This window comes from Lissotriton helveticus, chromosome 6 (genome assembly GCF_964261635.1).
Source record: "Lissotriton helveticus chromosome 6, aLisHel1.1, whole genome shotgun sequence".
NCBI classification, from domain to species: Eukaryota; Metazoa; Chordata; class Amphibia; order Caudata; family Salamandridae; genus Lissotriton; species Lissotriton helveticus.
In genome coordinates, this window is record NC_136067.1 from 877,610,036 (window position 1) to 877,636,995 (window position 26,960).

A 26,960-nucleotide genomic window follows, 5' to 3' on the forward strand; every position below is an offset into this window, starting at 1 on the left:
AGTTGAGGAAGATGTGGTGTGAATTCTTTGATTTCCTAAATATTCCAGGTAAAACTATTCCCATCTTTCGGGACCTTAATTTGGACAGTAGATTTAATAGAAGGGTGGTAAACTGCTAAATCTGACCCACTGTCAGAAGCTCTTCTAGAGGGCCCGGGACATGCAGGAGCTACTGGGCCGAATTGTGGGGTTTGATATCTTATACTCCTGATGTTGCGGGCCCAACCTACTATGGATCCTTAGCAAATGGGGCAATTACCCCTTCAGCACTTGACTCTCGGGAAAAGTGTGGTTTGAGACTCTTAGGAATAGTGTGGTCTGAACCGCCAGAGGCTCCCTCGGGTGGGGGAGGCGGATACAGGAGGTGGACATGGGCTCACAACTGAAAATACATGCAGTAACAGCAATGAGTTAGTGTCCAGCCAAATACTCACTTTTATTGTAAAAGAAGTATTTATTTTTACCGCTACTCACAAAAGGAAATACAACATTCACAATCAACTACACAGTCCCCCTGAGGTCAGGACTATAGTGTTTCGTAGGCAGTTCCTTGTGTCCCACTCACTTCTCGCTCTAGCGATAGTGGCACCACATTCACTTTAGGTAACATCCAGGGTACACCTCACTGTTAGTCAGTGTCTCAAGAGTCCTTTCCGACTCCATTGTAAAGCCAAAAGTGTTCTAGCGCCGAAGCACTATCTAGCAATCAAATTCCCCCAGGCTGTCTTGGCCGAATTAATAGCACCTGCAGAATCAGAGCGTCAGGAGTTCCTGAGCGCGCCCCCTACCCTCCCAACTGTGGTGCCAGAGCGGCAGTGGCTGGTTCAGATGAGTTAATTGCATGCTGCCCAGATTGGCTGCACTTGGCAATCCCCGACTAGTTCCTCACACACGTTTGCGCTCCCTCAGTAACCAGTGGTTCTACGTGACTCCTCCTGGCAGGGTACATTTTTCAATTTGTCCTTCAATTAAAAAAAAATGATGCAAAGTTCCTAATACTGGTCCTGCATCCCGATGTAGATGCGTGGGATCTGACAACAGCCTCACTCCTCTGGCGAAGCTCCCAGTTAGGTTTCACTTCTTGCTAGTTCTGGTGACCGCCTTCTGGATTATGGGGTCATCATATCTGTCCTGTATATGGGTACCATCCTGATCGACACAGCAGATGCCTGCATGGCTGCCACTCCTGGTATACAGAGTTGCTGGCTGTTCACCACGCAAGGTCTATGGCCCACTCCACATGGCAATCCTTCCACGGGAGCCCCTCCTGGTATACGGGGTCACCAATTCCTCACTGTGCACGGGCTCCAGCCTAATTGGCACTGCAATGTCCACAGCTCCCTAGACAGCGGCCCTTCCCTGGTATACGAGGGTTGCCGACTCCATCCTGCACATACATGTGCTACAACCCGATCGGTGCAGCAGCTGTTATTCACACCTCGCTAGGAGAATCTTTTTTACAGAATTCCCCACTTGACTTTGCTCCCTCCAACACTCTCCTCTTCCTCACAGAGCTCACTGGTCTCAGTAGCGGCTGTTACCGGACAGGAGTGGTGACCGGGAGGGGGGGGATAAAAAATAAAAACACTTAGCTTTTTGCCAGCTGCCGCCTCTCCTCCATCTTCTTCAGCTTCCTTCTTCCTGCAGTCCCAGCAGCTAGAAGCACCCGGCGCCCAGCTTCGGCCCAGCGTTGTTTAGTCTGAGCCCCATGGATCGGTGCTCAGACAGGGACTGGAAGGGTTTGCATGTTCCACGCCAGGCAGTGTAATGCAGAATGCGCATGACTGTTTGGCCGGTCAAGCAGTCATGCCCACTTAAGGAGGGAAAACCACTCCTTCCCTGTTCCTCCGCGCCTGAGAGCCTCTGAATTCAATAGGAATAATATGATGATAATAACGGTATGTTATTATCATTGTATTTTTTCTTTTGAACAGTGGGGCGACTCTCCTCCGCCATAGCGGAGGAGCTGCCACTTACTGGACTTAGCAAGAAAGCAGGCGCTGGTGCTACAGGCTCCAGTGAAGGCTATCTTGGGTTCCGTGGTCATTTCCCCCTCACCCAGCAGGGAGACTAGCAGGCCCCAGTCTTGGTCACAGGCAGAAGTCTGGCAGAGCTTCTCCTCCTTGCACAGCCCAACTGGCTGTTTGACACTACTTGGAGTCCCAAGCTTCCTTTATATTCCATTTTCAGAATCCAAATATGATTTAGAATCTGAGTCATTGACGTTTATGTTGGGGGTCTGCTTCCTTTTTAAGTGCCCAATCCTCTGCCCTGTCTTCCTTTTGAAAGCAGTTTGTCGCACCTGGAGTGACTTCAAAGCTGCTAGCCCCACAACATGGGCCATGGGAGTGACTAGAGTTCACACCTGTGTCAAACACAGAGATCTGTGTATGAAAAGGTTACCCCAGGGCCCGAGCCTTACTCTTTGTGATTCTTATTGGCCACATCTTCATTCCCGAGATGTACCCAGGCTCCTTCCTTGTGGCCTCTCTGAATCAAAGAGCACCCTTTGTAGTGTATCGGGAAGTCTGGCTCTCCTTTCTCCAGAGTATCGACCCAGTTTTCAGGAATGCAGCAGTACACAAATCTGTCTTGGGGGTTGGGGGCGGAAATATCCTGTACCGCCTTATGTTTCACCATGCATGCACTAAGCAGAAGTGGTGCCAGTATGCGACGAGTAAGCAAACAGATGGAATGATGGGAGAGAACAGGGACGGGGTGTGCAATAAAGCTGATCTCCTATAGAAGTTTCACTGTGCAACCACACAAACCATGTATTTGCCCGACCGACAAAGCAGGCTTAACCTGCAACACATGCGCACACACACACACATCTCCCCATGAAACTGGAACACAATCACCAAAGCTGCTACTACACTGTCCATCCATAGCCGCTTCCAGAGCACCTGCTCTGTACTACACAATAGGATTGAACGCCACATTGACGCACAAAGCTAAACTGCCCTGCAAAGCTTCAAATACACAAAAAAGGACAGTCCACTGCCATGAGAACTCCTGCATATAATACATAAAAGGGTCACTACAACAATTTGTCCAAATTATAAGTAGCACCAAAACACAGATACCACCCTCTCCCATAAATATATTTCATGCCACCAATTCATAAAATTAGTGTGCGCTCACACCACTGTCCGCTTCACACACCACATGGGTCCAGCTGACCCCAATATATTGTCATTTGTATGGCAGTCTCTGCACCATACAGCACAGCCTCCATGCGCCCCCAGGCACGTACAATCCTCTTGCCAAGTTAGGACATTATTCCGACACCACAACAGCCAATGGTGCATGCATTACATGTGTACACATAGAGTACCAACACGCTGTTCACGTTTCTGTAAGCTGTACACTACACAACAGAGCATCAAAATGCTCCTCAACACACACACCACTCAGTACAATGATGTGATGCTACACAATTTGCAGCATATGTATATATTTATACACGCACACACATATCCGTCTACACACACACCTACATGTATATTCCTCCTCCGCTAGCCTGACATGTTACCGAGCTTTGCACTGCTCTGTACCGCCACCAGCATGGCCTTGCATCGCTGCTCAGGATCTACAACGCAGCAGATGCCCCGTGCACACACAGCTGTGCACACAGCCGCGCAATCAATGTGACACAACAGGTGTCCGGTGCATACAACAAACATGCGTGCATATCACGATACATGGGGAGTCTTTAGGTGCAAAAAAACAAAAAACACATTGCTCAGATCCCATCTGACCCTCCATAAATCAAAGCATTGCAAATTTAAAAATGCAAAACCATTGCAGATACAAGAAGGGGCACTGGCCACTGAGGATGGTGCTGAATTGTCCACAGAGAAGACGCCCGTGAGCTGGTCAACAACATCTTGCAATGTGAAACTCATTGAAACAGATTTATACCTTGTGGAAACCCAAAGCCTCAGTTTCTGCCTTCACGGTTCATGTCGCCCTACCATGGTCTTACCGGGTCCACTTAAATCTGGATCCTGCTCCACTCACGTACCCTAGACATGCCAGTACTGGACTCCTCCACTTTGATTGCTGCACTGGGCGCTGGAAAATGTGAGCTGTAGACCTGTTTACTCACCAATTAGAAAGGAGGGGAACAACTCAAGATTGTTCATTACATAAATGTAAACATATGCTGATGTTATAATGTGCACATGGCTCAGAAGGCGGTATTAGAACACAGTGTAAGAAAATTCCTGTGTGCATTAACTATGCAATATAGGGGTTATGGGGCAAATCATTAGCCAGCCATTGGCAAGGCTAATCTATATAAGTAATCAACTCATGTAGAGGCTGAAGTGGATTAAAAACTGCATAAAACAGCCAGTAATCTGCTACATGCTTTAAGTTTTTCAAGTCATCTCCTCGTCCTCGGGCAAGAGGGGGTAAACCCTTCCTGTCCCAAGTGGGACCCTCACGAGGAGGCCATAAAGGATAGCCATGGGTTCCCTGGATCATGCAGTCCATGTCTGTCAGCCATCGGGGAGAAGCACTCCCTGATCAGACTATCTATATAGCCTCTGGGAACGTCTACCTCCGGGATCCCCTGTACCCTAAATTTGTTCCAGCTGGACCAGTTCTCAAGGTCTTCAACCCTAGATGAGACCATAGTCATCTGAACTTCCTGGCATGAGATCTGGGTTTTGACTGCTTCAACAGCTGTTTGGAGGCTTTCCTGCCCTTTTTCGACTTTTCCGCATTGTGTGTTTAGACTATCAATAATCCTCAATACCATTTTCAGGACCACTTGAGCCTTTGAGTGAGCGGTTTTAAATGCCAATGAATCTTTGCGGTACTCTTCCCTGTGTTGCAACAGAAGATTATGGATGGCGGCCAATGTAGGAGATAATGAAGTGGCCCCAATGGTGAATGAGACGGCAGGAGGATCTGGTGCTGAAAGGGTAGTCCAAGGTGCAAGTGAGTCACTGAGATCTGTAGAAGGAGGGATAGAATTAGTTGGAGTAAGTTTGATGCCATTGGGGTCCCACAGTAATTCTTCCTCTGTGGATATCTTAGAATCCAGTGATCCCTGCGCAAAGACTTTAGTGAGGCTCGCCTCAATATTCGAAGCCCCTGTACAATGATTTTGAGACAGGGCCCTAGTTGCAGCCAGACCGGCCTCCTCAATATTTTCAGGATCAGACTCTGACACCCATCCAGAGTCGGAAAGAGAGAAGATCTCAAGTGGTTCCATCAATGCAGTTTCAGACACTGGCAGTCCAAGTTGACGCATCTCTGATTTTGAACACTCAGATTTTAAGAGTGCAGAACCCATTGAATCTCCAGAAACAGTCAAGTCAGCACATCCATAACAGTGGTATCTGTACGAGCCATAGGTTCTCCGTGAATACGGGCCTTCCGCCTGTCGCTTCTTGAAGAGGTACATGACAGCAAAGGAGCAATGAATCTGTCCAGAGTCCGCTTAGACGTAGGAACAGTTACAAGTGGGGGATCGGATGGTTGAGCCGTCGCTGAGTGCTGAGGCCCCAACAAAGTACGATCCAATCGTAATGGGTTATTGCTCCAGATGGAACCAGAAGGGAACACTGGCCCATCTTTACTCGTAGGGTTCTTGCTGCTACCTGTGGTGGAATTTCTCCTGCTGCCAATGCCAGCATCCCACTTTGCACGCAGGTTTTTCCTTCTCGCCCCAGTTTGTAATGAACAATATTTGATGAGGATGGTCAAATGTATGCAATGAAGCCCCAGCTTAGCAGCTGTTTTCGTGGCACCTTTTTTGAGTTGGAGGAGCAAAGTAACCGGATAGGAAATGTACCGAAATGAACCCCCCCCGCCCCTCCCCCCCCAGAATGCGGGAGGTCACCATATCCTCATACCCCCAGTAGACTGACGTTGTGCAATGAGGGCCAGCAAGAGAACAAAAAGTTGTGCTAAGCCTAATAGTGATTGCAGCACGCTTTGCAGTTTCTGATGTTGTATCCCCCAAGGCAACTAGGTAACTAGCAGAGATTCCAACTTTTGATACAATGTTTCCCTAGGTACCTGTACCCATTTTCTCTCCTTTGCTTTCTGGCGTCATGTACCCAAGGCGGTAAGTAAGATGGAAGTTGCAACCTGTTCAGTATTCTCCAAGAGGAGTTAGAAGTGGGTCCTCCAAGTCCGCCCACTTGAGGCGAATACCAAGACTGCTCCTAGAAGGCCCACCTAGCGGGCTGTGTAGGCGGGACAGGCTCTGTAGTCACTCCGATGGTCCTGGAGAATTAATCCCTCCGGCGTGTCAGCAAAGGAAACGCTGCACCTTCGCCCACCATTATGATCCAGAGTGAGGCTCCGTTCTGATCCGAGGCAGCGCCACCCACATCGGATCCACCGATAGAATGGCTGGGCTGGGCTGGGTCAGCGTCAGGTGTCGGCAGTTGGAAAGCTGGATTGATGAAGGAAAAAGGCAGATGGGGCAAGAAGTTCTTCCCCTCGTTCTGAGAGCATTTTACTGCCAATAATAGGGTGGCCTCTGCAACCCCTGCAGCTGAGAATTATGCCTTGGGTCCTCTGTCTCCGGAGAGAGCTCAGGCCCGCATATAGTGCTGTAGTGCCATCTTGGCCTCCCACCAGAATTGAAATAGTTTCAATATTATTTACAAAAAAATTATTATTGTTACTCATTTTTTTTTTATTTAAATCTGTTTTATTGGTACACGTGGCATACAATTACATTTCTTGTGTGCATAATTCAAAGGGGAAACAACAATTGGAGTAGTTTGTACATCATCAATGCGAATGTTGGCGACGGTAGAAAGTCAATAAATGCACTCACTGTTAAAAAGTACCATCCGTTATCTTGGGGCGGTCCCTGCATTCACCAAGTCATTCGCTTCACCGCTGCTGTACAGTGTGATGCGCTCTGCCTGCCTTACTATGGTGCCAGACCTCACCCGTCAGGGCGGGTAGCCTGATGGCCAGCCGCACCCCCGGTATTCGCGACCCACTGGTTAGTGATGTAGCAAGTTGTCCCTCAGTAGTGTGAATAACCAACCGTGCCCAGTTCCAGGCAACCTGCATATGTGCTGTGGTCGGCTAGGAGGTTCAGTGGAACGCCTCCGTAGGCAGAAGGTTGCGGCAGTGGCTTGCATGTGTGCTGCACTCCTGTGTTTAGTCGCCGTGTGTCGAAAGTGAAAGGTGTAGGTGGGAAAGGCAGATCCAGCGTGGACAACTGGGGGGTGTCCTCTGCCGTAAACGCCACCAATTCAAACTGGGGAAAAACAGGAGAGTAGGTGAGGGTGTGAAGAATCCGATCTCGGAGTAAGGGGGGGGGGGGGGTGCTGCAGTGTTGGTTCTGTCTAGGCAGTTTCGGGTGTAGTAGTCTCGCGGGGTGCCGGCCTTGAGTGTGTTCGGGGAGGAGGTACTAGTGGTGTTTGGTAGCTCTAGGTCTCGGGTGGGGGCGCATCGGTGGGGCCGACTGTGTATGTGGGCTCCGCTGACAAGTGGGGGGGGGGGGCAGGGCAAGGCGGGATGGGCGGAGGAATTGGGGGGGGGGGGATGGAGAGGGAAAAAGGGGGGGGGGAAGGTTATGGGGGCGAGCGGTGGATTACTGGGGTGGTATTTCATGTCCTTATATGTGTGGCTCCCGATACTCCCCTTTCTCACTACTCAGTCTGTAGTTCGGACCTGTCCCCCCCTGTCCACTGGGGAGGAGCCATCTCCTTACAATATCCCTTTATCGTGGCAGGCCCTGGTGAATGCTCTCAGGAAGCCCTCCCATGCCTGGGCTATCGGTGTGGCCCTCCGCCCAGCCGTCTCTTCCCTACGTAGCACCGTGCCCTCTGCGGTCGCCCAATAGATGAGGGAGGCGCCCCAATGTTTCGTCAGGGGCGGTTCCGCGGCTTTCCAGTGGCGGGTTATGAGTCTTTTGGCGGTTATCAGCCCCAGATCCCAGAACCTCATGTGTGCTTTGTTATGCTTGGTCCTGGTGAGGAGGCCCAGCACACAGGTGTCCCAGTCGTGACGTTGTCCCAGCGCAGTCCCTTTTGTCAACAGCGTGGTGACATCATGCCAGTACGTCCGGAGCTTGGGACATGCCCACAGCATATGCAGGAGATCCGCATCTAGGAGCGCGCATCGCGGGCATTCGGAGGTATTCAAACCAAAGTAGCGGTTAATCTTGTCCGGGGACAGGTATGCCCTATGCATGATATAGAACTGTATGATTCTGAATCTCGAATTGCGGGGAACGCGTTGCGGCCCCTCTAGGATCCTCTCCCACTCTTTATCCGACCAGTCCCTCCCCCTGTCTGTGGTCCACCTGTCCCTGAGCGACTGAAGGGAGGCCGTTGTGTGGGACCTCAGCGCCTGCGTTAGCCAGTGCACAACGTGCGACCCTGCCCCCATTATGTGCAGGTATTGTATTAAGAGGTGGGTCTCGGGTTCCACGGACATATCGCCCCAGTGTTCCGTTAGGACCCGCATCATTGATGCATGCATCAGGAATTGTCCCGCCGGCAGTCCTGGATTCTCCACTAGCCCCTCGAACCGTACCATGGCCCCGTCGTCATACAAGTCCGCCAGATTATTATTGTTACTCATGTATCTCAAACGGCTAGCAACAACTGAGAAAGCCAGTAGTCATGGCTGCTTTTAGGTGAATGGCTGTTTGTGTTATAAATCTGGATTCAGTAACAGAAAGCTCAGAGATGAACCAAAGTAACTTGTTGAATGGCACATTATGCGAATCTCAGAAATGAAGTTTACGTGTTATAGACCCTTCCTCTGCTTTTTTTTTCATACTACTTAAAGCCAACCCACTACCTCTTTTTCAGCCCTCCCAATTCCTAGCAGATTTTCTGCTCTCTTCCTTGTTGCCCATAACTCGATTATCTGGTATCTTGATGGCACCACTGAACCAGGGTCATTAGCAACCGTGGTTAATTGGGGCACTCAATTGCTTTATTAAAACACTGTCTACAGTCTTGCTCTAAGATAAGCTTCCCCCAGTGATCACTTATGTGAATGGAGTGAGGGGTTGTATCATAACACACTCTAAAGTCATACCCTGTAATGAATCTATACGTGCCTTGAAAGTTCTTTCAAATACAGCCATGCATCTGAAAGTCTCCTCGGTACAGTCACTACCAGCTGCTGCCCTAAACATATCCTATTGTGAGCACCTTGCCCCCTCTGCTACTATCTATTTTGCTTTAGCAGTCATTCTCACCGGTTCTTATGCATACATTAAGATTTGCTCTATCCCATCCCCTTTCTTCGTACTTACATTTGCTGCTGAGCAAATCGGCTGATACTAAATCCTGCTCTCCCAGAGGAAAGTGTTTAGGTCTTAGTCGTAATGGCTGTACAGCGGTCCCATAACATGTATCCTGATTCCCTACACAATCTGCAGGATCCGTGCATCTGACTTTAGGTGAAGGCAGTTCCATAACAATTGCCCAGAGCTGCCCTTCACTTTACAAAATTAGAATCTGATTTTATTGTACAATGATTAAAAACCATTAAAATACAGTACAATAGCGCAGACATCTATACAAGCTATAAATAAAACAAATAACCATTCACTCTAAAACATCGTTCTATTGCCCTTGACTGGCATTTGAAGCTTTAGATGCCTGTAGGCAGAATGAAACACACTAATGACCTCAGCTACTGATTGTAAATATGGATATCTGCTGGACCTTATGAACGCCTTCACTGACTGCTGTACACCAGCATACAAGATGTTGTGGTCCCACAGTTAATATCTGCTTCATAAAAAATTAAAACGCGTTTCATTATAGCTGTAAAGTACCTGATGCGACTAGACTGAAGTACTAGAACAGGGGCTTGATAATAAAAAAGTTAGCATGCTCCTCGCTATAGTTTTGAAGTACCTTGTGGAACCAGTCTACAGTGTTGTAGTCGGCGCTTGATGATTTCTAGGGTTATTAGAGGAAGGGTCCAACCTTAACTTAACTATTGCTTCAGAATTACCAGTTGCCTCTGCCTCATTGATGTCAGGCTGTATGAAGGCTCCCATCATAAAGCAAGTTTAAAGGGACTTGAGCGGCAAGTCCAAAGTGCTGTATCTGCCCTGGGGAATCTTGCTGGGTCACCTCAGAATACCCACTGAGGGACAGCCCTCATGCATTCCCTTTGTCAGCTACATGTAGGGATCATAGAGCATGACTGGCACCCCCTTCAGCTTGCAGGGTTAGGGTCTTAACTTTGAAGAATTTCTGAAAGTGTGCTGATCGCCTACTGGATTCCTTTTTCATTGCAAAGCTTTGTTGCATGTCTGGCTGTTTAATTGCATCCTCTATCAGATGCATGAGGCAGAGCAGATTGACCTCTATGTGCCAGCCCTTTTGAAATCCTTTTTGCAAGGGTGGTACCAGCTTTTTTCGTCCAACCATTTTTCCATGTCCTGGTTTAGAATGCTTGCATAGAATTTTTCCTTTTATGTCAAAGAGGGCAATCAACCTGAAATACTCTGGGCTTATGTGGTCCCCTTTCTCATAGATGGGTACTAAGAATGATCCCTCCCAACTGTCTGCAATTGAGGCACAAAAGCTATAAGATTGGCAGACTGGGGACTTCTGTTTGGGAGCCCATTTAAATATTGCTGAGGGGGTGCCATTCGGCCAGGGGTGCCATTTGTGTGCCATGCGACGATCACCTTTTCCACTTGACTTGTTATTTCCACCGGCTTATCCTTTTCCTCACTAGAAGCTGTTACGAGCGTAAAGCTGTTTGGTGATGGATCATTATATAAGAGTTTGATATGTGTTTTCCAATTAGCTGGGGCGATCTTAGGCCTTTCTGAAAGATTTAACTGTTGCCATGCCATTTATCCATAACCAACATTTTCTTTTCGCATTTGATTTGAGTGCCCATCTGTTAGCCTCTTCCTCCTTTTTACTGGCCTGCATCATTTTCCTTTAAGTCGTTCCAATCCAGTTGACTCTGTTTCTTGCGATCAAGTTGTCACCACATTTTACTCTGAGGGCTTTATTCAGTTTTGATTTTAAACTACTTATTCCCTGGTTGAGCTTTACAAGGTGTGCCTTGCTCTTTTCCTGTTTGTTGTTTCTTGTCTTGTTCTGTTTTTTACTGGCCCCTTCAGCCTCCTGTAGAATGATAGCTAGGGCGTTCCATTGGACCTTCACTAAATGGTCGCCCTGCTGCATTCCTCAGGAACCCCTCTAGGAACTGCTCCAGTGGTATCCTGTTGGAACTCCATGAGCCATCTTAAATTAGTTCCTTGCCGAGCAACACAATAAGTACAGTCCAATTGTTCGTATATATCCAAAGTTTTTCAATCCCAAAATTCCATATAGGGAGAGTCACTTCAATTATAACACCAAGGTATGTTGTTGTTTTGCAGCATCAGTCCAATTTTATTACATACTTCCTTCCATCAATCAAAATTGGCAGCCAACACGTGTTTCGTCAGGCATTAATATCATGCCTTTTGACTTCTTCAGGGCTGCAAGCCAAGAAGATAATAGTGAGACACTATTTACAACTCATAAAACTTCAAAACCTGTCTTTTCTAAAATTAATGGGTAAAGTCACCACCTACGTGCAAAGCCTACTCCTGATACATCAGTGAGTTTGGATTAAATAAAGAAAAAAGAAAAAAGACACCCTGTAAAAATGGTGCATACCCTGGTGTAAGAGAAAACAAGAAAAGACCCAAAGTCCCAAATCTGTCAGGAATAAATAGAATATAATTTATTTACCAATTCGAGTATTTCTCTGATCATATAATTTCCATTAACATAACCAAAAATCGGGTTCTGAAACGAAAGGAGCCCATCCTTAGTCTCGCATCGACCACTGAGCCACTGTATTCATCAAATGTAGTAATATACTCACTCAAGCAAAACAAAATTGTAACGTGTAAAAATCTTCACTTATTTGTGTCCACGGTTATATCCCAATATTCCAATGTATTCATGTTATTTATATCCTGAAATACAATAAATATAAATTCCTCAGTAGGTGTCCCTTAACTGTAGCGTAGGGAACACATATTAGTCCACACTCGTCGTATCACTCACCTAATGATGTTCTTTTCAATGCCGATAAAAAGATCCCAAAATATCTCTGTCTAACGGTCAAGGGCTGTCAAATATCCAGACAGGTATCAATACGTGTACACATGTCTCTCGCTAAGGTCAAGAAAAGCAGAGAAAACATACCATTCTTAAAAACTACATCAAAAACTGTAACTTGAACTAAACTCAACTTGTATTCTATAAATAGTGCTTACCTATCGTGAAGAGCGTGTACGCTCTCTCTGGTGTCAAAATCGGCTACTGGCGTGTATCTCTGGCGCCTTGTTCTATAAATAGCCGGTTTCTAAACATAAGTTACATGGTCGCCATCTTGTAGTGGTTAAAATCTCTGAGAGGATAAAGGAGTCTATCAACAAAAGCAAGTTCGAAAAAAGGGGACGGTCTCTTATTAAACGCTATTGTCAGGTTCTTAGTATAAGCAATAATACGCTAACTTTCCTTGTCCAAAACGATGATATTTCTACGAAAAATTCCCTTTCATGTCTATGGCTTCATAAAACAACTCTTTCGGTCTTATTTCGATTCAAGTAAAAAAGTAATCTATTAATTGAGTTACTGACAAAAGTATTTAAATTGTTGTCAAATATCGATTAAGTGTCACAACGTGTATTCGAACTCCTATCAGGTCCACTTTACAATGCCACCGTTTGCCGAGTGTGCTCCAGTGTCTAATCTAAAAGTCTGTAAGTCAGATATGTCACTCGCAGCAGAGCGAGACCCAAGGACTACTCACACACATTCCAGAAATCCAACCTTCGGGTATATATGGAAATCACATAAAGTGTATGTATTTTAAATATACGGGGGTAAAGAAGAAGAAGCTGTTTGAAAGACAGAAAAAGGATATCTCAATCACCTGATTATATTCCTATAGCCTAATTTTCTCAGGCAACGTATACTTTACATAACAATACAAACAATAAAATTTTGATTATTCAGAAAACATTAGTTAAGTAAACAGAGGCTACAATAGTTCGTTTTTACATTTCTCAGTTGGAACTATATGCAATTTAAATTGCACTTCTCTTAAGTTTAGAAACTCTGTCACAGGCTTTAGTAATAACCTTAGCTTCATAGCCTCTGTTTCTAAATCTTTTAGTCATATCCTTAATGTTAGTATCAAAGTCAGTATCGTTAAAGCAGTTCCTCCTGGCTCTCAACATTTCACCAAAAGGAATAGCTTGAATTTGGCTCTTGGAGGAAATTAATGGAGAAATTAATGAAATTGAGATTATTAACCTTTCATCTGTTGAACTATCAGAAAATATGATGTCAGTATTAAAGAAAGGTTTGGGATATTGTCCAACTGTACGTGTGGATTGGTTTTTGACTAAAATTGATTTATACAAGTTCTCAAGACTATTGAAACTAAAAAAACATTTTTCTAGACATGAGAGCAGTAATAAAATAGTGGCTACTAAACCATTTATTAGTAATCTTACCATACAAGAAGTATATGATACTAAATTACTGCTGTCGCTGACTGAAAATGAGGAAGACCCAGTAACGGTCAGCTCACTTTTGAGGGACCTGGATATTAATCCAGGTTATGCGCCTACTAGTGGGCTTAAAGTGAAATCTAAGTGGACACCGCAATTATCAGCGGGAAATGTGGTTGATGCTTTTTATAAATCAGTAACTGCGGATATAGACAACTTGATAAGAAGAGAACGTAACAACAAGAATAGATTTATTGGAGGTAACTTAACACATGATGAAAGGCTAGCTCTCAAGGAACTTTCATTGCTATCTGATGTGATAATACGTATGGCTGACAAAGGTGGCAACCTTGTTGTTATGAACAACGAAGACTATAACAGTGAGATTCTATCTCAAGTAAATGATTCTAGGTATTATGAGAAATTAAGTACTAATCCTTTACCAATGACTGTGGCTATGATTAACACTAAGTTGAAGGAATGGTATGGTCGTTCATTACTTGACCATGAGGAATACTGGTATTTGAGAGTGGAATGTCCTAGGGCCCCATGCCTATATACTTTGCCGAAAGTCCATAAAGACCGCCAGAAACCACCAGGCAGGCCGATAATATCAGGAATAGGTGGACCCACGGAAAAACTTTCACAATTCATAGATGTATACTTGAGACCGTTTGTCCAAAACCTATCGTCCCATATTGAAGACACAAAACACATTCTCAACATTATGAACGATGTAACATGGGAATCTGATATGATTTTAGCAACATTAGATGTTGTTTCTTTATACAATAATATCAACCATGAGTTGGGCATTCAGGCTTTAGAACATTTTTTGAACCTAAGACCGGCTGAATACCTGGATCATACTATGATGCTCTTAGAGATGACTAAAATGGTATTACAGAACAATATCTTCCTTTTTGATGATACATGGTACAGACAGAGACTTGGGACTGCGATGGGTTCCAGATTCGCTCCGTCCTTCGCGAACCTTTTCATGGGACGCCTAGAGGCGGAGTGGATCTGGGGCCCAAAAGGTCAGAATTGGATAGATCATATCTATTATTGGGGAAGATATATTGACGATTGTTTGTTGATTTGGAGAGGTTCCTCAGAAGAACTTAGTACTTTTTTTGCCTATCTCAACTCCAATAATTTGAATATGACATTCACCACTCACTTTGATAAACAACATCTTACTTTTGTGGATATTGAATTATTTGTGCAAGACAACAGACTATGTAGTCGGATGTTCCGAAAGCAAACTAGTTGTAATGCATTACTACGGGCAGATAGTTGCCACCCAAAGAGCCAAATTCAAGCTATTCCTTTTGGTGAAATGTTGAGAGCCAGGAGGAACTGCTCTAACGATACTGACTTTGATACTAACATTAAGGATATGACTAAAAGATTTAGAAACAGAGGCTATGAAGCTAAGGTTATTACTAAAGCCTGTGACAGAGTTTCTAAACTTAAGAGAAGTGCAATTTAAATTGTATATAGTTCCAACTGAGAAATGTAAAACCTAACTATTGTAGCCTCTGTTTACTTAACTAATGTTTTCTGAATAATCAACATTTTATTGTTTGTATTGTTATGTAAAGTATACGTTGCCTGAGAAAATTAGGCTATAGGAATATAATCAGGTGATTGAGATATCCTTTTTCTGTCTTTCAAACAGCTTCTTCTTCTTTACCCCCGTATATTTAAAATACATATACTTTATGTGATTTCCATATATACCCGAAGGTTGGATTTCTGGAATGTGTGTGAGTAGTCCTTGGGTCTCGCTCTGCTGCGAGTGACATATCTGACTTACAGACTTTTAGATTAGACACTGGAGCACAATCGGCAAACGGTGGCATTGTAAAGTGGACCTGATAGGGGTTTCAAATACACGTTGTGACACTTAATCGATATTTGACAACAATTTAAATACTTTTGTTAGTAACTCAATTAATAGATTACTTTTTGACTTGAATCGAAATGAGACCGAAAGAGTTGTTTTATGAAGCCATAGACATGAAAGGGAATTTTTCGTAGAAATATCATCGCTTAGGACAAGGAAAGTTAGCGTATTATTGCTTATACTAAAAACATGACAATAGCGTTTAATAAGAGACCGTCCCCTTTTTTCGAACTTGCTTTTGTCGATAGACTCCTTTATGCTCTCAGAGATTTTAACCACTACAAGATGGCGACCATGTAACTTATGTTTAGAAACCGGCTATTTATAGAACATGGCGCCAGAGATACACGCCAGTAGCCGATTTTGACACCAGAGAGAGCGTACCCGCTCTTCACGATAGGTAAGCACTATTTATAGAATACAAGTTCAGTTTAGTTCAAGTTATAGTTTTTAGGTCTCGGCTAGCCGCGCGAAGCGCGTCTCCGCCGAGCCCCTATTGTCGGCATGTGAGCTTCCCAGGAGACAGTCCTGGCCGCGCGCATCGCCTTGGAGGCGATTTGAAAGTGGCACGCGCTGACTGGCACGCGCCGCGCTCGGCCTGGCTGTCTCCTGGGAAGCACAAACATACCCAGGCACACCTCCCCCTGCACGCATGCGCCCACACACACACACGAGCGGAGACAGACACACAGACAGATACACTCCCCCCTCCCCCTGCCGTCGCACACAGAGACACATACACAGGAGCGAACATACACGCACACACGCGCACACACACTCACACACACGAGCGACCCCCAAGGCCCACTTACCGCCAGTGTGTTCTGTCGCCTCCGCGGGGCTCTCCGGCATGGGAGCCCCGCATCACGCACTGCTCTTGACCAGGAACTCCGTGGGCGCGGGCTTCGCGCACAAGGCGGAAGTCCCGCCCCCACGCTAGGTTTCGTTTCGTTTTGGAATGCGCGCGCAGATCGCATCTCGCCTGATCTCGCAGATCATCTCATCTAAATGCTTGTTTTCCTACTGGAGCTGAGCATTAGTGACAAATGTTGTGGTTTAATCAATTTCCGGCCATTCTGCCATGTCGTTACTTATTAACGTCCCCTATTGAGCTACCACCAGCGAGGTTACCTACTGGAATTCAGCCGAACTTTGATCTTCTCTCAGCAGATTTATTTCAATCATTTTCTCAATACTTTTTGTGATTGTGCTGTGTTCAAGTCCAAGGGCCGCACTTCGGAACTTAAGTTGTTTGTCTGATTCCACGCGTATTTTTTTGACGTTTGGTGGTAGCATTTCTTTTCAAGGTAGTGCACGTTTCCATTCTTTGAACAATGTTTCAAATGAGCAGTAAGACTTTTTTTTATTGGGAGGAGAGTGTGGGGAGGGGGAGGGCAGAGAGGGCGGGGGGTGGCGCCTGCTGCAGGTTAGCAAGGGATGCTGCTAGTGGAGGGTAAGTTGTGGTGTGTCGGAGGTGGGTTATGTGGGCCCGGGGGGGCGTAAGGTGACGATGAAGTTATCGGGTTTTTGGGGGGCACTGAATAAGAGAGATGAAAGCGCAGAGTGACTCCGGGGGTGGTCGGTCAGTGGGGGCGCAGGGCGGCAGTGGGGTGTGCGCAGGGCGGCAGTGGGGTGTGCGCAGGGTGGCAGTGCGGTGGGGGGGTGCGCAGAGTGCTGGCGCACAGGGCGGCGGGGCGCCGTGTGCTGGTGGGGGTGTCTGTGGGAACCCCCGCTGCACTCTGCCCAGACTCCACTCCTGGCACAGTGAGCCGCTGTCTCTGCTCACTCTCCAGCCCTGAGACTGCGGCCTTCCCCTGGAGCAGCACTAGTGTGGGCAGAGCCACTCCCCCAGGGACACGGCCACGCCCCAGGTGCCCGGTCACTGCCCCAGTCCCAGAGTGGGACGGGTCCTGCACGGGCTCAGCCCTGTGCGGTGTAGCGAGTGGGCACTGCCCTCTGTGCCCCTAGCGCTGCCCCAAAGCTGGTATAGCCCACCGTCCCTCGCAGACCTGCCATAACCTCATCCTTAGAAATAACAGCTTGGCATGTATGACCCCCTTCTGCACCTGCTGTAGCCTACGCGGAGGCAATGCCCGCTGATGCCGCGCTAGGGCAGACTATCTCTGGAGAGCATGCCCCTTGTGCCACTGGCACAGAGAACGCACCCCACGGCTTCCCCTGTGCTGGCATGACCCCTCCTGACCCTGACATAACCCTCATCCGATTAGCATAACCCAGGCACGGTCTCCAGACCTCGTTTCAGCACACTTACATTGGCACACTCACCACATGCCCCCGGCACAGTCACTTCTGCCCTGGCAAGCTCACCCCTCCTCCTCCCCGGCCCAACTCCTCGTGCCTCTGGTACAGCCCCTCCCTTGCCTGGCAAAGGCTTGGACCTGACACTGGGTCTTGCTACATCACCCCCTCCCCAACTATGAGACAAACCGTCCCAAACTGGCACCGCCCACAGACCTTGGGGCAGCGCCCCCTTCCTGGTTGGAACTATGGGTATACACGTGCTCCAATCACAGGCCTGTTTCTGAACAAGCATTTGCAATGCAATAGGTCGCGAGTTGGAGCTATTGGCATTGTAAATGACGATGCCTTTCATTCATTAGTTTTGAAAACCTGCAAGCGGTGTATAAACTCGCACTTTGTACGTATAGTCCTTGCTTGCGAGAAGCAAGGCTGTCAGTAAAAGAGACTGCCAGCCTTGCTTCTCATAAGCAAGGACTATAAGTACAAAGTGCTTGTTTACGCACAGCTTGCAGGTTTTCAAAACAAATGAATAAAAGGCATTGTCTTTTACAATGCCAATAGCTCCATCTCTCGCAAATGCGAGACCTATTGCATTGCAAATGCTTGTTGATGTAGTTTTTAAGAATGGTATGTTTTCTCTGCTTTTCTTGAACTTAGCGAGAGACATGTGTACATGTATTGATACCTGTCTGGATATTTGACAGCCCTTGACCGTTAGACAGAGATATTTTGGGATCTTTTTATCGGCATTGAAAAGAACATCATTAGGTGAGTGATACGACGAGTGTGGACTAATATGTGTTCCCTACGCTACAGTTAAGGGACATCTACTGAGGAATTTATATTTATTGTATTTCAGGATATAAATAACGTGAATACATTGGAATATTGGGATATAACCGTGGACACAAATAAGTGAAGATTTTTACACGTTACGATTTTGTTTTGCTTGAGTGAGTATATTACTACATTTGATGAATACAGTGGCTCAGTGGTTGATGCGAGACTAAGGATGGGCTCCTTTCGTTTTAGAATCCGATTTTTGGTTATGTTAATGGAAATTATATGATCAGAGAAATACTCGAATTGGTAAATAAATTATATTCTATTTATTCCTGACAGATTTGGGACTTTGGGTCTTTTCTTGTTTTCTCTTACACCAGGGTATGCACCATTTTTACAGGGTGTCTTTTTTCTTTTTTCTTTATTTAATCCAAACTCACTGATGTATCAGGAGTAGGCTTTGCACGTAGGTGGTGCCTTTACAGATTAATTTTAGAAAAGACAGGTTTTGAAGTTTTATGAGTTGTAAATAGTGTCTCACTATTATCTTCTTGGCTTGCAGCCCTGAAGAAGTCGAAAGGCATGATATTAATGCCTGACGAAACACGTGTTGGCTGCCAATTTTGATTGATGGAAGGAAGTATGTAATAAAATTGGACTGATGCTGCAAAACAACAACATACCTTGGTGTTATAATTGAAGTGACTCTCCCTATATGGAATTTTGGGATTGAAAAACTTTGGATTTATACGAACAATTGGACTGTACTTATTGTGTTGCTCAGCAAGGAACTAATTTGAATTGTCTACCTGGAATTGTTATTCTGGGTTTGTATGGAAGAGGGGTGACCTTCCTTTCTTTGCTTTGAAGCATATATCATTATTATGAATGTTATACTGAATGTCATACTCTTGTTGAGCGCCTATATATATGCCTGGTCATCTCATTATATTTGCCATGAGCCATCTTATTCTCCTAATGGGTTCCAAATCCTCGTTTGCCAATGTAGTTTAACTTAAGGCGACAAGTGCCCCGGGAAGTTACTTTACATTTCAATATTCGGCGCCCCAGAGTACACTCTGCGCAGGCTGCAAACAGTGCAGAACTGCGCAGCCCGTCTATTGCTGGAGATCCCTCGCAGAAAATCAGTGAGGGCCGGACTGGTCAGCCTCCACTGGCTACCGGTCCGCCAAAGAATTCTATTTAAGGCAATGTGTATTGCCCATCAAGCCTTCTGGGACACTGGCCCGAGTACTATTCGCAACCTAGTCACTCATTACATCCCCAACAGAAGTCTTCGCTCCAGCCAGACCTTTCTAGCAGTGACTCCCAGAATAAAAAAATCCATATCCGGCGGCAGGTCCTTTGGCCATAATGCCTCCAGAACTTGGAATGCCCTTCCACTGCACCTCAGGGCCAATTCCAATCTCACTGCGTTCCGCAAACAGCTTAAAACCTTCCTTTTTAACTCACCGTTTTAGACCTTCCCCTTTGTCTCTCTGGTAGGTTTTGGTTATTGCTAGCGCTTGGACGCCTCAGGGCAGCAATTCGCGCTCTACAAATCCACATCAAAATCAAAAAATCAAATATTGGGCGGTCGCTGACCAATGATGGATACACCTCAAATGTAATTATTTGATAGAAATGGGCTATTGATGCATGCCCACATATAATCAGACATGGCCATCCTGTTGGAAAAATGTGTACAGGCAGCAGGGGAATCTGACTCAAACCTGCCATTCAAGAGACTTCGCCCCAGGTTGTTTAGGCAGTGCTGATTTCCTTGCCATGCTTGTCAGGTCTTTGAAATTCCATCTGTAACTCAGGGTTATTCAGAGTTTGATTGTCAAGCGCCTGCCATGTATTGCTTGCCCCTATGTACATTACGCTGGCGTTGATGGTGCATAGCCATAGTGATTCTGAATTTACAGTTGAAGAGGGAGTAGGTCTCACCCAAATAGTTCCCTGGACGGTTGTAGGTACCCTTGGCAAAAGGTCCTATGTTTAACCTACCTCATGTTATGAAGAAGGTGGCAAACCTGTGCCGTCTGCAACTCAGCTGGCATCTCCCTCCTTGCCCAGCCTGTCTACAAAACATAGGGAGAAATCTTTCCTTGTGAATTTCCAAACATGATTAGAAGCGGTGTACAAATGTACCCGTGCCCTTCATAAATGAATCATCAAAAAACGATCCTTGAGCAACTGGTCCCGTCTGAGGTAGCCAGCTCTGACCATATTGGGTCATCTCTTAACAGAACTGAGCTACATCACTAGTAGGTGTTTTCACAACTGGCCTTGCCTAAAAGGCATATTTTCCTCAGATCTTAGCCTGAGTGGATTGTGAGAACCACCTGGGTGCCTATTTCTTTTGTGGCTTCTGTGGTTTCAGAAATGTTAGTCATTGGTTGATGTTATTTATGAGTTCTAACAAATACAATAATTGACCCGATTAGGTCTCTAGGATCTATTGATCTCCTTGTTAGGATCTTCAGCGAATTTACCAGTGAATATCAGAATGTTTGGCTCCATCTCGGGTGTCCCAGATACTTTTTCATCACTGCAGATCTTGGGCTCTAATCCGAACTTGATTGTCAAGAGTTTTTTTTACATAGCTTACCATATGGCAATTCCTGGACCTCTACTGTCCCTCCGCTGAGCTGTCAGTTATAGTCATTAGTAGTCTTATGAATCCTTATTCTGGTTGTTGTACCTGAAGTCAATTATCACTTTTATGTGTGCACTGGATTGTTCCTGCTCCTGGTTAGAAAATAAGTGCCTTGGAAATACAGCACTAGATATAAAGGTCCTTTTGAGCTTCTCAGTTGTTTTAGGATGTCACTGTTTCATCTTGGTCTTGCAACTTTTCTGACTATTTTGTACTTAAGGGGCCATCCTTGTGGCCCAGGTGGCTTTTTCTGTCAGATTGAGGGGTCTGTGGGACCATGAAGAGTACATTTTTTGTAGGTGCCTCCAAACTTGCTTCATTGCTGCTGAAACTGCACTGCATAATGAACTGCAGACAGCCTCATCAATAGTCTTGCTAATACCCTCATTCACTGCTTAAACTGTCTCTTGTTCCTCCAGGCAGTGCTCTCTACTAATGGTGGGCTGCTGTCTCTCGCTGCCCTCAAGGCCATGCCTCAGGGCACAGTCTTCTAGAGAAATAAAATCACTACCCTCCAGCAATGTACCAATGAGTAAGGATACATGAGCAGGGATTATCCGGTGGAACTGAGGACCGCCAAAGCATTGTGAGGCTGTTACTCTGACATCTTCCAAAAACTGAGGTTTGATGCATAGAGGAAGTAAGGTATTTGTTTTCCCTTATGTAAGCAGGTCCCCAGATCCCCCCCAAAAGAGTGGTTGGTGGTGGGGTTTGATACTTCTGGTGAAGCTCAGTTATGTGCAGAGTAAGAGCTTACATTTTCATGTTATCTACTGTATGCAAAACTATTTTGGATGGTAAGCGAGTACACTGTTGGGATGTAGTGTCAAGTATAAATCTAGCAAAAAATTGAAGTAAGGGGTTATTTGGCAGCTTAATAATCTAAATATATTCCTCGGACTAGAATTGTATATGGCCCCCATCATTAAAATATATTTTTTGAGTTGAGAATCTCTCCCCCCTGCTCCATTTTAAGACCCTTCCTTCTTTCCCCCATAATTGAATTTGGAGTATGGTTAATGTAATTTTTAAATCCTAATTTTAGAGTTCTGTTTTTAGAGTTATGTTTCCAGTGATGCTTCATTTGGTAAAGGGACCGCTTGGTAAATGTGGTTTATAATTTCTTTTTATTTTGTGACAAACATATTTTAAACACAGATGAACACAATAGGCTTTAAGTTTTGTATGTTCTCAGCATGGGATGTAAATGTGACTGGGTGTCTGTATTTGGATAGATTTGGCCTCTGACTGTAGAAGAAAAAGGACAGTTGGCATGACATTCTTGTATGTTGCAATCCAGCTCCAGATATTTATATTTAGTAATAATTGGTATTTTTTTTTTTTTTTTTTTAATAAAGGCTCTATTTCTGCTTACTGGAGTGTTGTTTCCTTTGCACCTCTTCAAAGCAGTTAATGCTGCAAAGCTAAAATGCATACATTCTCCCATTTCCATCTCTCACTTTGGCCTTTATGACTTTAGTACAGAGCTGCAGATGACTCTTTTCTGGGTTTTGCTAATTTGTACTCTTTTCTGTCAGCTATTAGTATAAAGATTTCCTTTACTGTTTCTGGTTTTTATCTCACAATGAAACATCTGTTAGAATAAGAAGAGCCCATGGCAGATTTAGACGCCTTCGCCCGGGTCGCCGGATTCAAAATGAACACGGACAAATCAATAGCCCCGGATCTCTCACTGGCTCCCCACACTCGGGCATACCTGCAGAGCCTATTCCCCATTCAATGGGCAACAGACACAATCCCGTATCTGGAGATTCAACTGGCCTCCTCACTCCCTGCTATAGTCACTACCAACGATGCCACCCTCCGCGGGAAGATCCGAGGAGAGATCAACCAGTGGAGGCATTACCCCCTCTCCTGGTTAGGCAGGATCGCGGCGGTCAAAATGACTATTCTACCTACGATCCTCTACCTTTTCCGGGCCTTCCCGCTGCAACCACCTGCCGGGTGGATTCGGCAGACACAATCCGACCTAGCCTAATTTATTTGGCACGGACGAAAGCCTTGAATGCGAAGAATGTTGGTTACGCTCGCCCCAGAGATGGGGGATCTAGGAGTTCCCGATCTTCGCTTGTATTATCAAGCGTCGCAATTGCGATACATAGTTGAATGGAGCAAATGGGAATCAGAGAAACACTGGCTGTTTCAAGACCAGGCGGTAGCAGCAAGACCACTGCAGGAAATCCCTTTCCTCCGCAAACCCCACAGACCCCCTGACCTGTATGCCTTGCATATAACGCGGGTCCCTCTGGAAGTTTGGGATGCCACTAATATTGCACATGGCCTCGCCACCTTCCCCTCCCCACTCACTCCACTAGTCGATAACCCTGACTTTACCCCGGGCGCAGGGGCGAAGGCTTTTGCCCATTGGAGGTCCACAGGTTTTCGCTGCTTATACCACATATATGGAGCAGAGGGGGTCGTCCCCTTTCCTCAATTCAAACAGGAGTATGGCCTCCCAGAGACCGAACGGTTGCACTATTTACAAGTGAGACATTGGGCATTGCAGCCGCAGGTACGCGCAAGTGCAGATAGGCGCCTCCTCCCATATGAACGATGGCTCATCTCCCGTACGTCAGACACCAAACTCATTTCTGACCTCTACAAGATGCTATAGGCTGCACAGACGCACATACACAATCCAGGCAGGGAGCGGTGAGAGAGAGAATTGGGTAGGACCCTTAGCCGCCAAGAATGGGAGGGGATCTATTACAGGGCCCAACACTCTGCATACCACATGGGACTCACAGAGACTTTCACGAAAGTGGTGACATATTGGTATTATACCCCGGAACGGCTACATGCGATGGACCGCAGTCGTGAAGCGACTTGCTGGCGTGGCCGTGGCCAGGTTGGCAACCTGGTACATTTGTTGTGGGACTGTGAACAGATTCAACCCTACTGGGCGCAGGTGCTGGATGAAATAGATAAGCACTTTGAAACAGAACTCCCGCACTTCCCGGCATATATCCTGTTAGGTCTTCCTAACTCCCTGACCTACCCTTTGCGCTCCCGAAGAGGCAGACAGATGGCTATCGCACTGGGCTCTGCGGTACAAAATATACTCCAATATTGGCGTACTCCCACCACACCCTCCTTTGTGGGCTGGCTACATCGATTATGGCAGGTGCTCGGAATGGAGAAATTGTCACTTACTATGGCGGGGGAGGGGGACAAATTTGAGGTCCTGTGGAAACCATTTACGTCACTCCTGACCACCGAATTTCAGGAAATCACATGTCCCCGATATCTTAGACTGTTGAGACTCACGGAATCAGGGAAGGCAGATTGTTAGGATGGTCATGACGGAATTGGCACGGCTAGATGAGGAAGGGGAGCTTTTTTAATAGGAGGGAGACAAGGAGCACTGGACGGGAGGAGGAAGGGAGGGTTCTTTGGGATAGAAGGGTTGGGTTTTTCTATTTTCCGTAGTTTCTTCTTGTCCTTTCCATACCATGCACGAGCACTTGCCTGGTTTTACTTTACACAATGAACCCATATCCATAATGGCTTTTACTTGATTACATGTCTGGAATTTGTAGGTTCACAACTCAAATGTACATGGAGATGTTTGTATGTCTTTCTATTTGATCTCAATAAAAACAGTTAAACCATAGAATAAGAGAGCCTCCTGTCTCTAGTGTCTAAATTGACTAGAAAAATGCAAAAGGATACGGGAATGTTACTGAATGTTTAATGTATATTTTGTCTCATCTTTGTCCAAGGTAGGAATGAAATCCTGGCCAGCTTATGCCCTCAAGTGTTTGGCATGTTTGTGGTGAAGCTGGCTGTAAGCATGGTGTTGGCCGGAGGTGTTCAGAGGATTGATGCTGCAGGAACACGAGTTAGAGGTTAGTAATCCTTTGTACTTTCTAAATTGCCGTTAATGGTATTAATTTAAAGATTATCTCTGTTAACCACTTCATCAACTTTATTGGTGCTCAAAATAGTCCTCAATTTTGTTAAAACTTTAATGTAAACAATAAAATGATAGTAGAAGGGCATCCAAAGTATGAGTAGTATAAAAAGAATAAAAGTTACAACATATTCAGCCCTCAGTCTAACTATGTGGTGAAATTGTTAACAGGGAGCCTGAGATTGGGTTTGTTCATTATGGCTCCTTTCTATGAGCTCTGCAGCGCCACCCTCGCACCTTTCTGTATACGCATTGATACCACCGTAATGTCTGAGAAAATATTCCATATAGGGGCTAAACTAATCCTCCCCTAACTGACTGTGGGAGGGGGACTGGGAACGGGCGCTGTGCTGGGCTCTGTGCTGGGAACGGGCGCTGTAGCAGGAACAGGCAGCAGACCAGTATGTTTCTTTAAACTCTGCTTTATTGTTAAAGTGCGCCTGGTTCTAAACGTTAGTCTCTCCCTTGCAAACTCCAGCTTGTCCGTGGTGGTGGTGTCTTGCTGCCGGGGTGTCTTCACGTCGTCTTTTCCACAGTGCAGCGTCTCCGGAACCCAAGGAGAAAGGAGACCAACAGAGGGAAGCCGTTAGTTTCAAGACTGATACCGTCTTTCCCAAAGCAGGACCGTGTGATTGTGAGGGAGCACCCGTGATACAACTCCAAAAGTGCTCGTGCATACGAGGGGGGAGTGTTGTGAGGAACGGAGAAAGGGTAAGGGGGTTTGGAGGTAAGCGGAAAGGACTCAGGAAAGATACGCACTGGGGTATCTACACTATTTACACTGGGGCGCTCTTTCTCCCCACCCAGGTTGCCCAACGCCGCCGTACCTGAGAAAGCCACACTCCTCCCTCGGGAGTGTGGCACGGCGATTCACGGGGTCGTTGGCCTCCTGGCTCTCCTCCGCTCTCGGTTCTCCCGTCCTCTCGGTCTTCACCTCGCTTCGCCTTCGGTCTCTCTTCTCCGTCTCCGTCTTTCTCCTCCGCGGTGACGTCACACGCCGCATACAGAGCTTACGTCCCTGTCATCCATCCAGGGCCTCCTCTGTCATCTGGGGGCGTGGTCTCGTCATAGTCATCACACGCCCACTTAAAGGCGCCCGCCTCAAAATCCTCGTCTTGTTCCGGCGGTGTTCCCCATTCTGCCCTCGATGTGCCAGTCTGTCGGGAAGGAGGGGAGTTAGGGTCAGGGGTCCACCAGTTCTCCGTGCCTCCCGTCCCGACCCTATTACACTGACACAATTCAAAAAGCCTATGAGGCTGTTCGCATGGAATGATACCCATGTAGCTGCTCTGCATAAGTGTGCAGCCTTGCATTGAATCCTGAGAAAGCTTCCATCCACACAAGGCAGTTCTGATGTTATTTGTCTCACGCGACAGCCATGGATACTAGGAGGCTTGAAACACCCCAAATCCATTGCTTCCCAACTAGGCTCCTAGCGCTCAGCATTTTTATGTCCCCGTATGTTGCATACTGATCGTCGACCAGATTTCACTTCTGCCTGACCGTTTTTGCACCTCATCATTTTGTATCAGTGACATAAGGGGAATAATTCCCCAAATTACGCCACTTGCGTAAACACCATTCACGGTACAAAATGGACCATGAACGCACAGGAACAACACAATACGTGTAGCTGTTGTTGGCGGTGTTCTTTGTTTAAATGCATCTATGCACAAAAATTGCATTTCACTTTAAAATATAGCAAAAATGATGGATTTACATCTATCATATTTTTGAATAATTTTGCCATAATTTAATGTAGTTACGAGAAAGCAAATTAAACGATTTGTGAAAGCCCATAGTCACTATCCATAGACTTCTTGGTCTACTTTAATTGTTGTATTTGATTGTTTTATTTCCTCTATATGTCCAGCATTATTTCCTCGCCCTAATTTCTGGCAAAACT

At 46.0% G+C, this 26,960-nt stretch overlaps 1 protein-coding gene across 3 annotated transcripts in view; it reads left to right on the forward strand.

Moving 5' to 3' along the window:
- MCM9 (minichromosome maintenance 9 homologous recombination repair factor) overlaps positions 1–26,960 on the forward strand; it is a 352,109-nt gene that overhangs the window by 95,519 nt on the left and 229,630 nt on the right. For all 3 annotated transcript variants that reach the window (XM_078648476.1, XM_078648477.1, XM_078648478.1), the window contains one exon: positions 24,864–24,989. In XM_078648476.1, the coding sequence (XP_078504602.1) occupies positions 24,864–24,989 (126 nt within the window). The remainder of the gene's footprint in view (positions 1–24,863; positions 24,990–26,960) is intronic.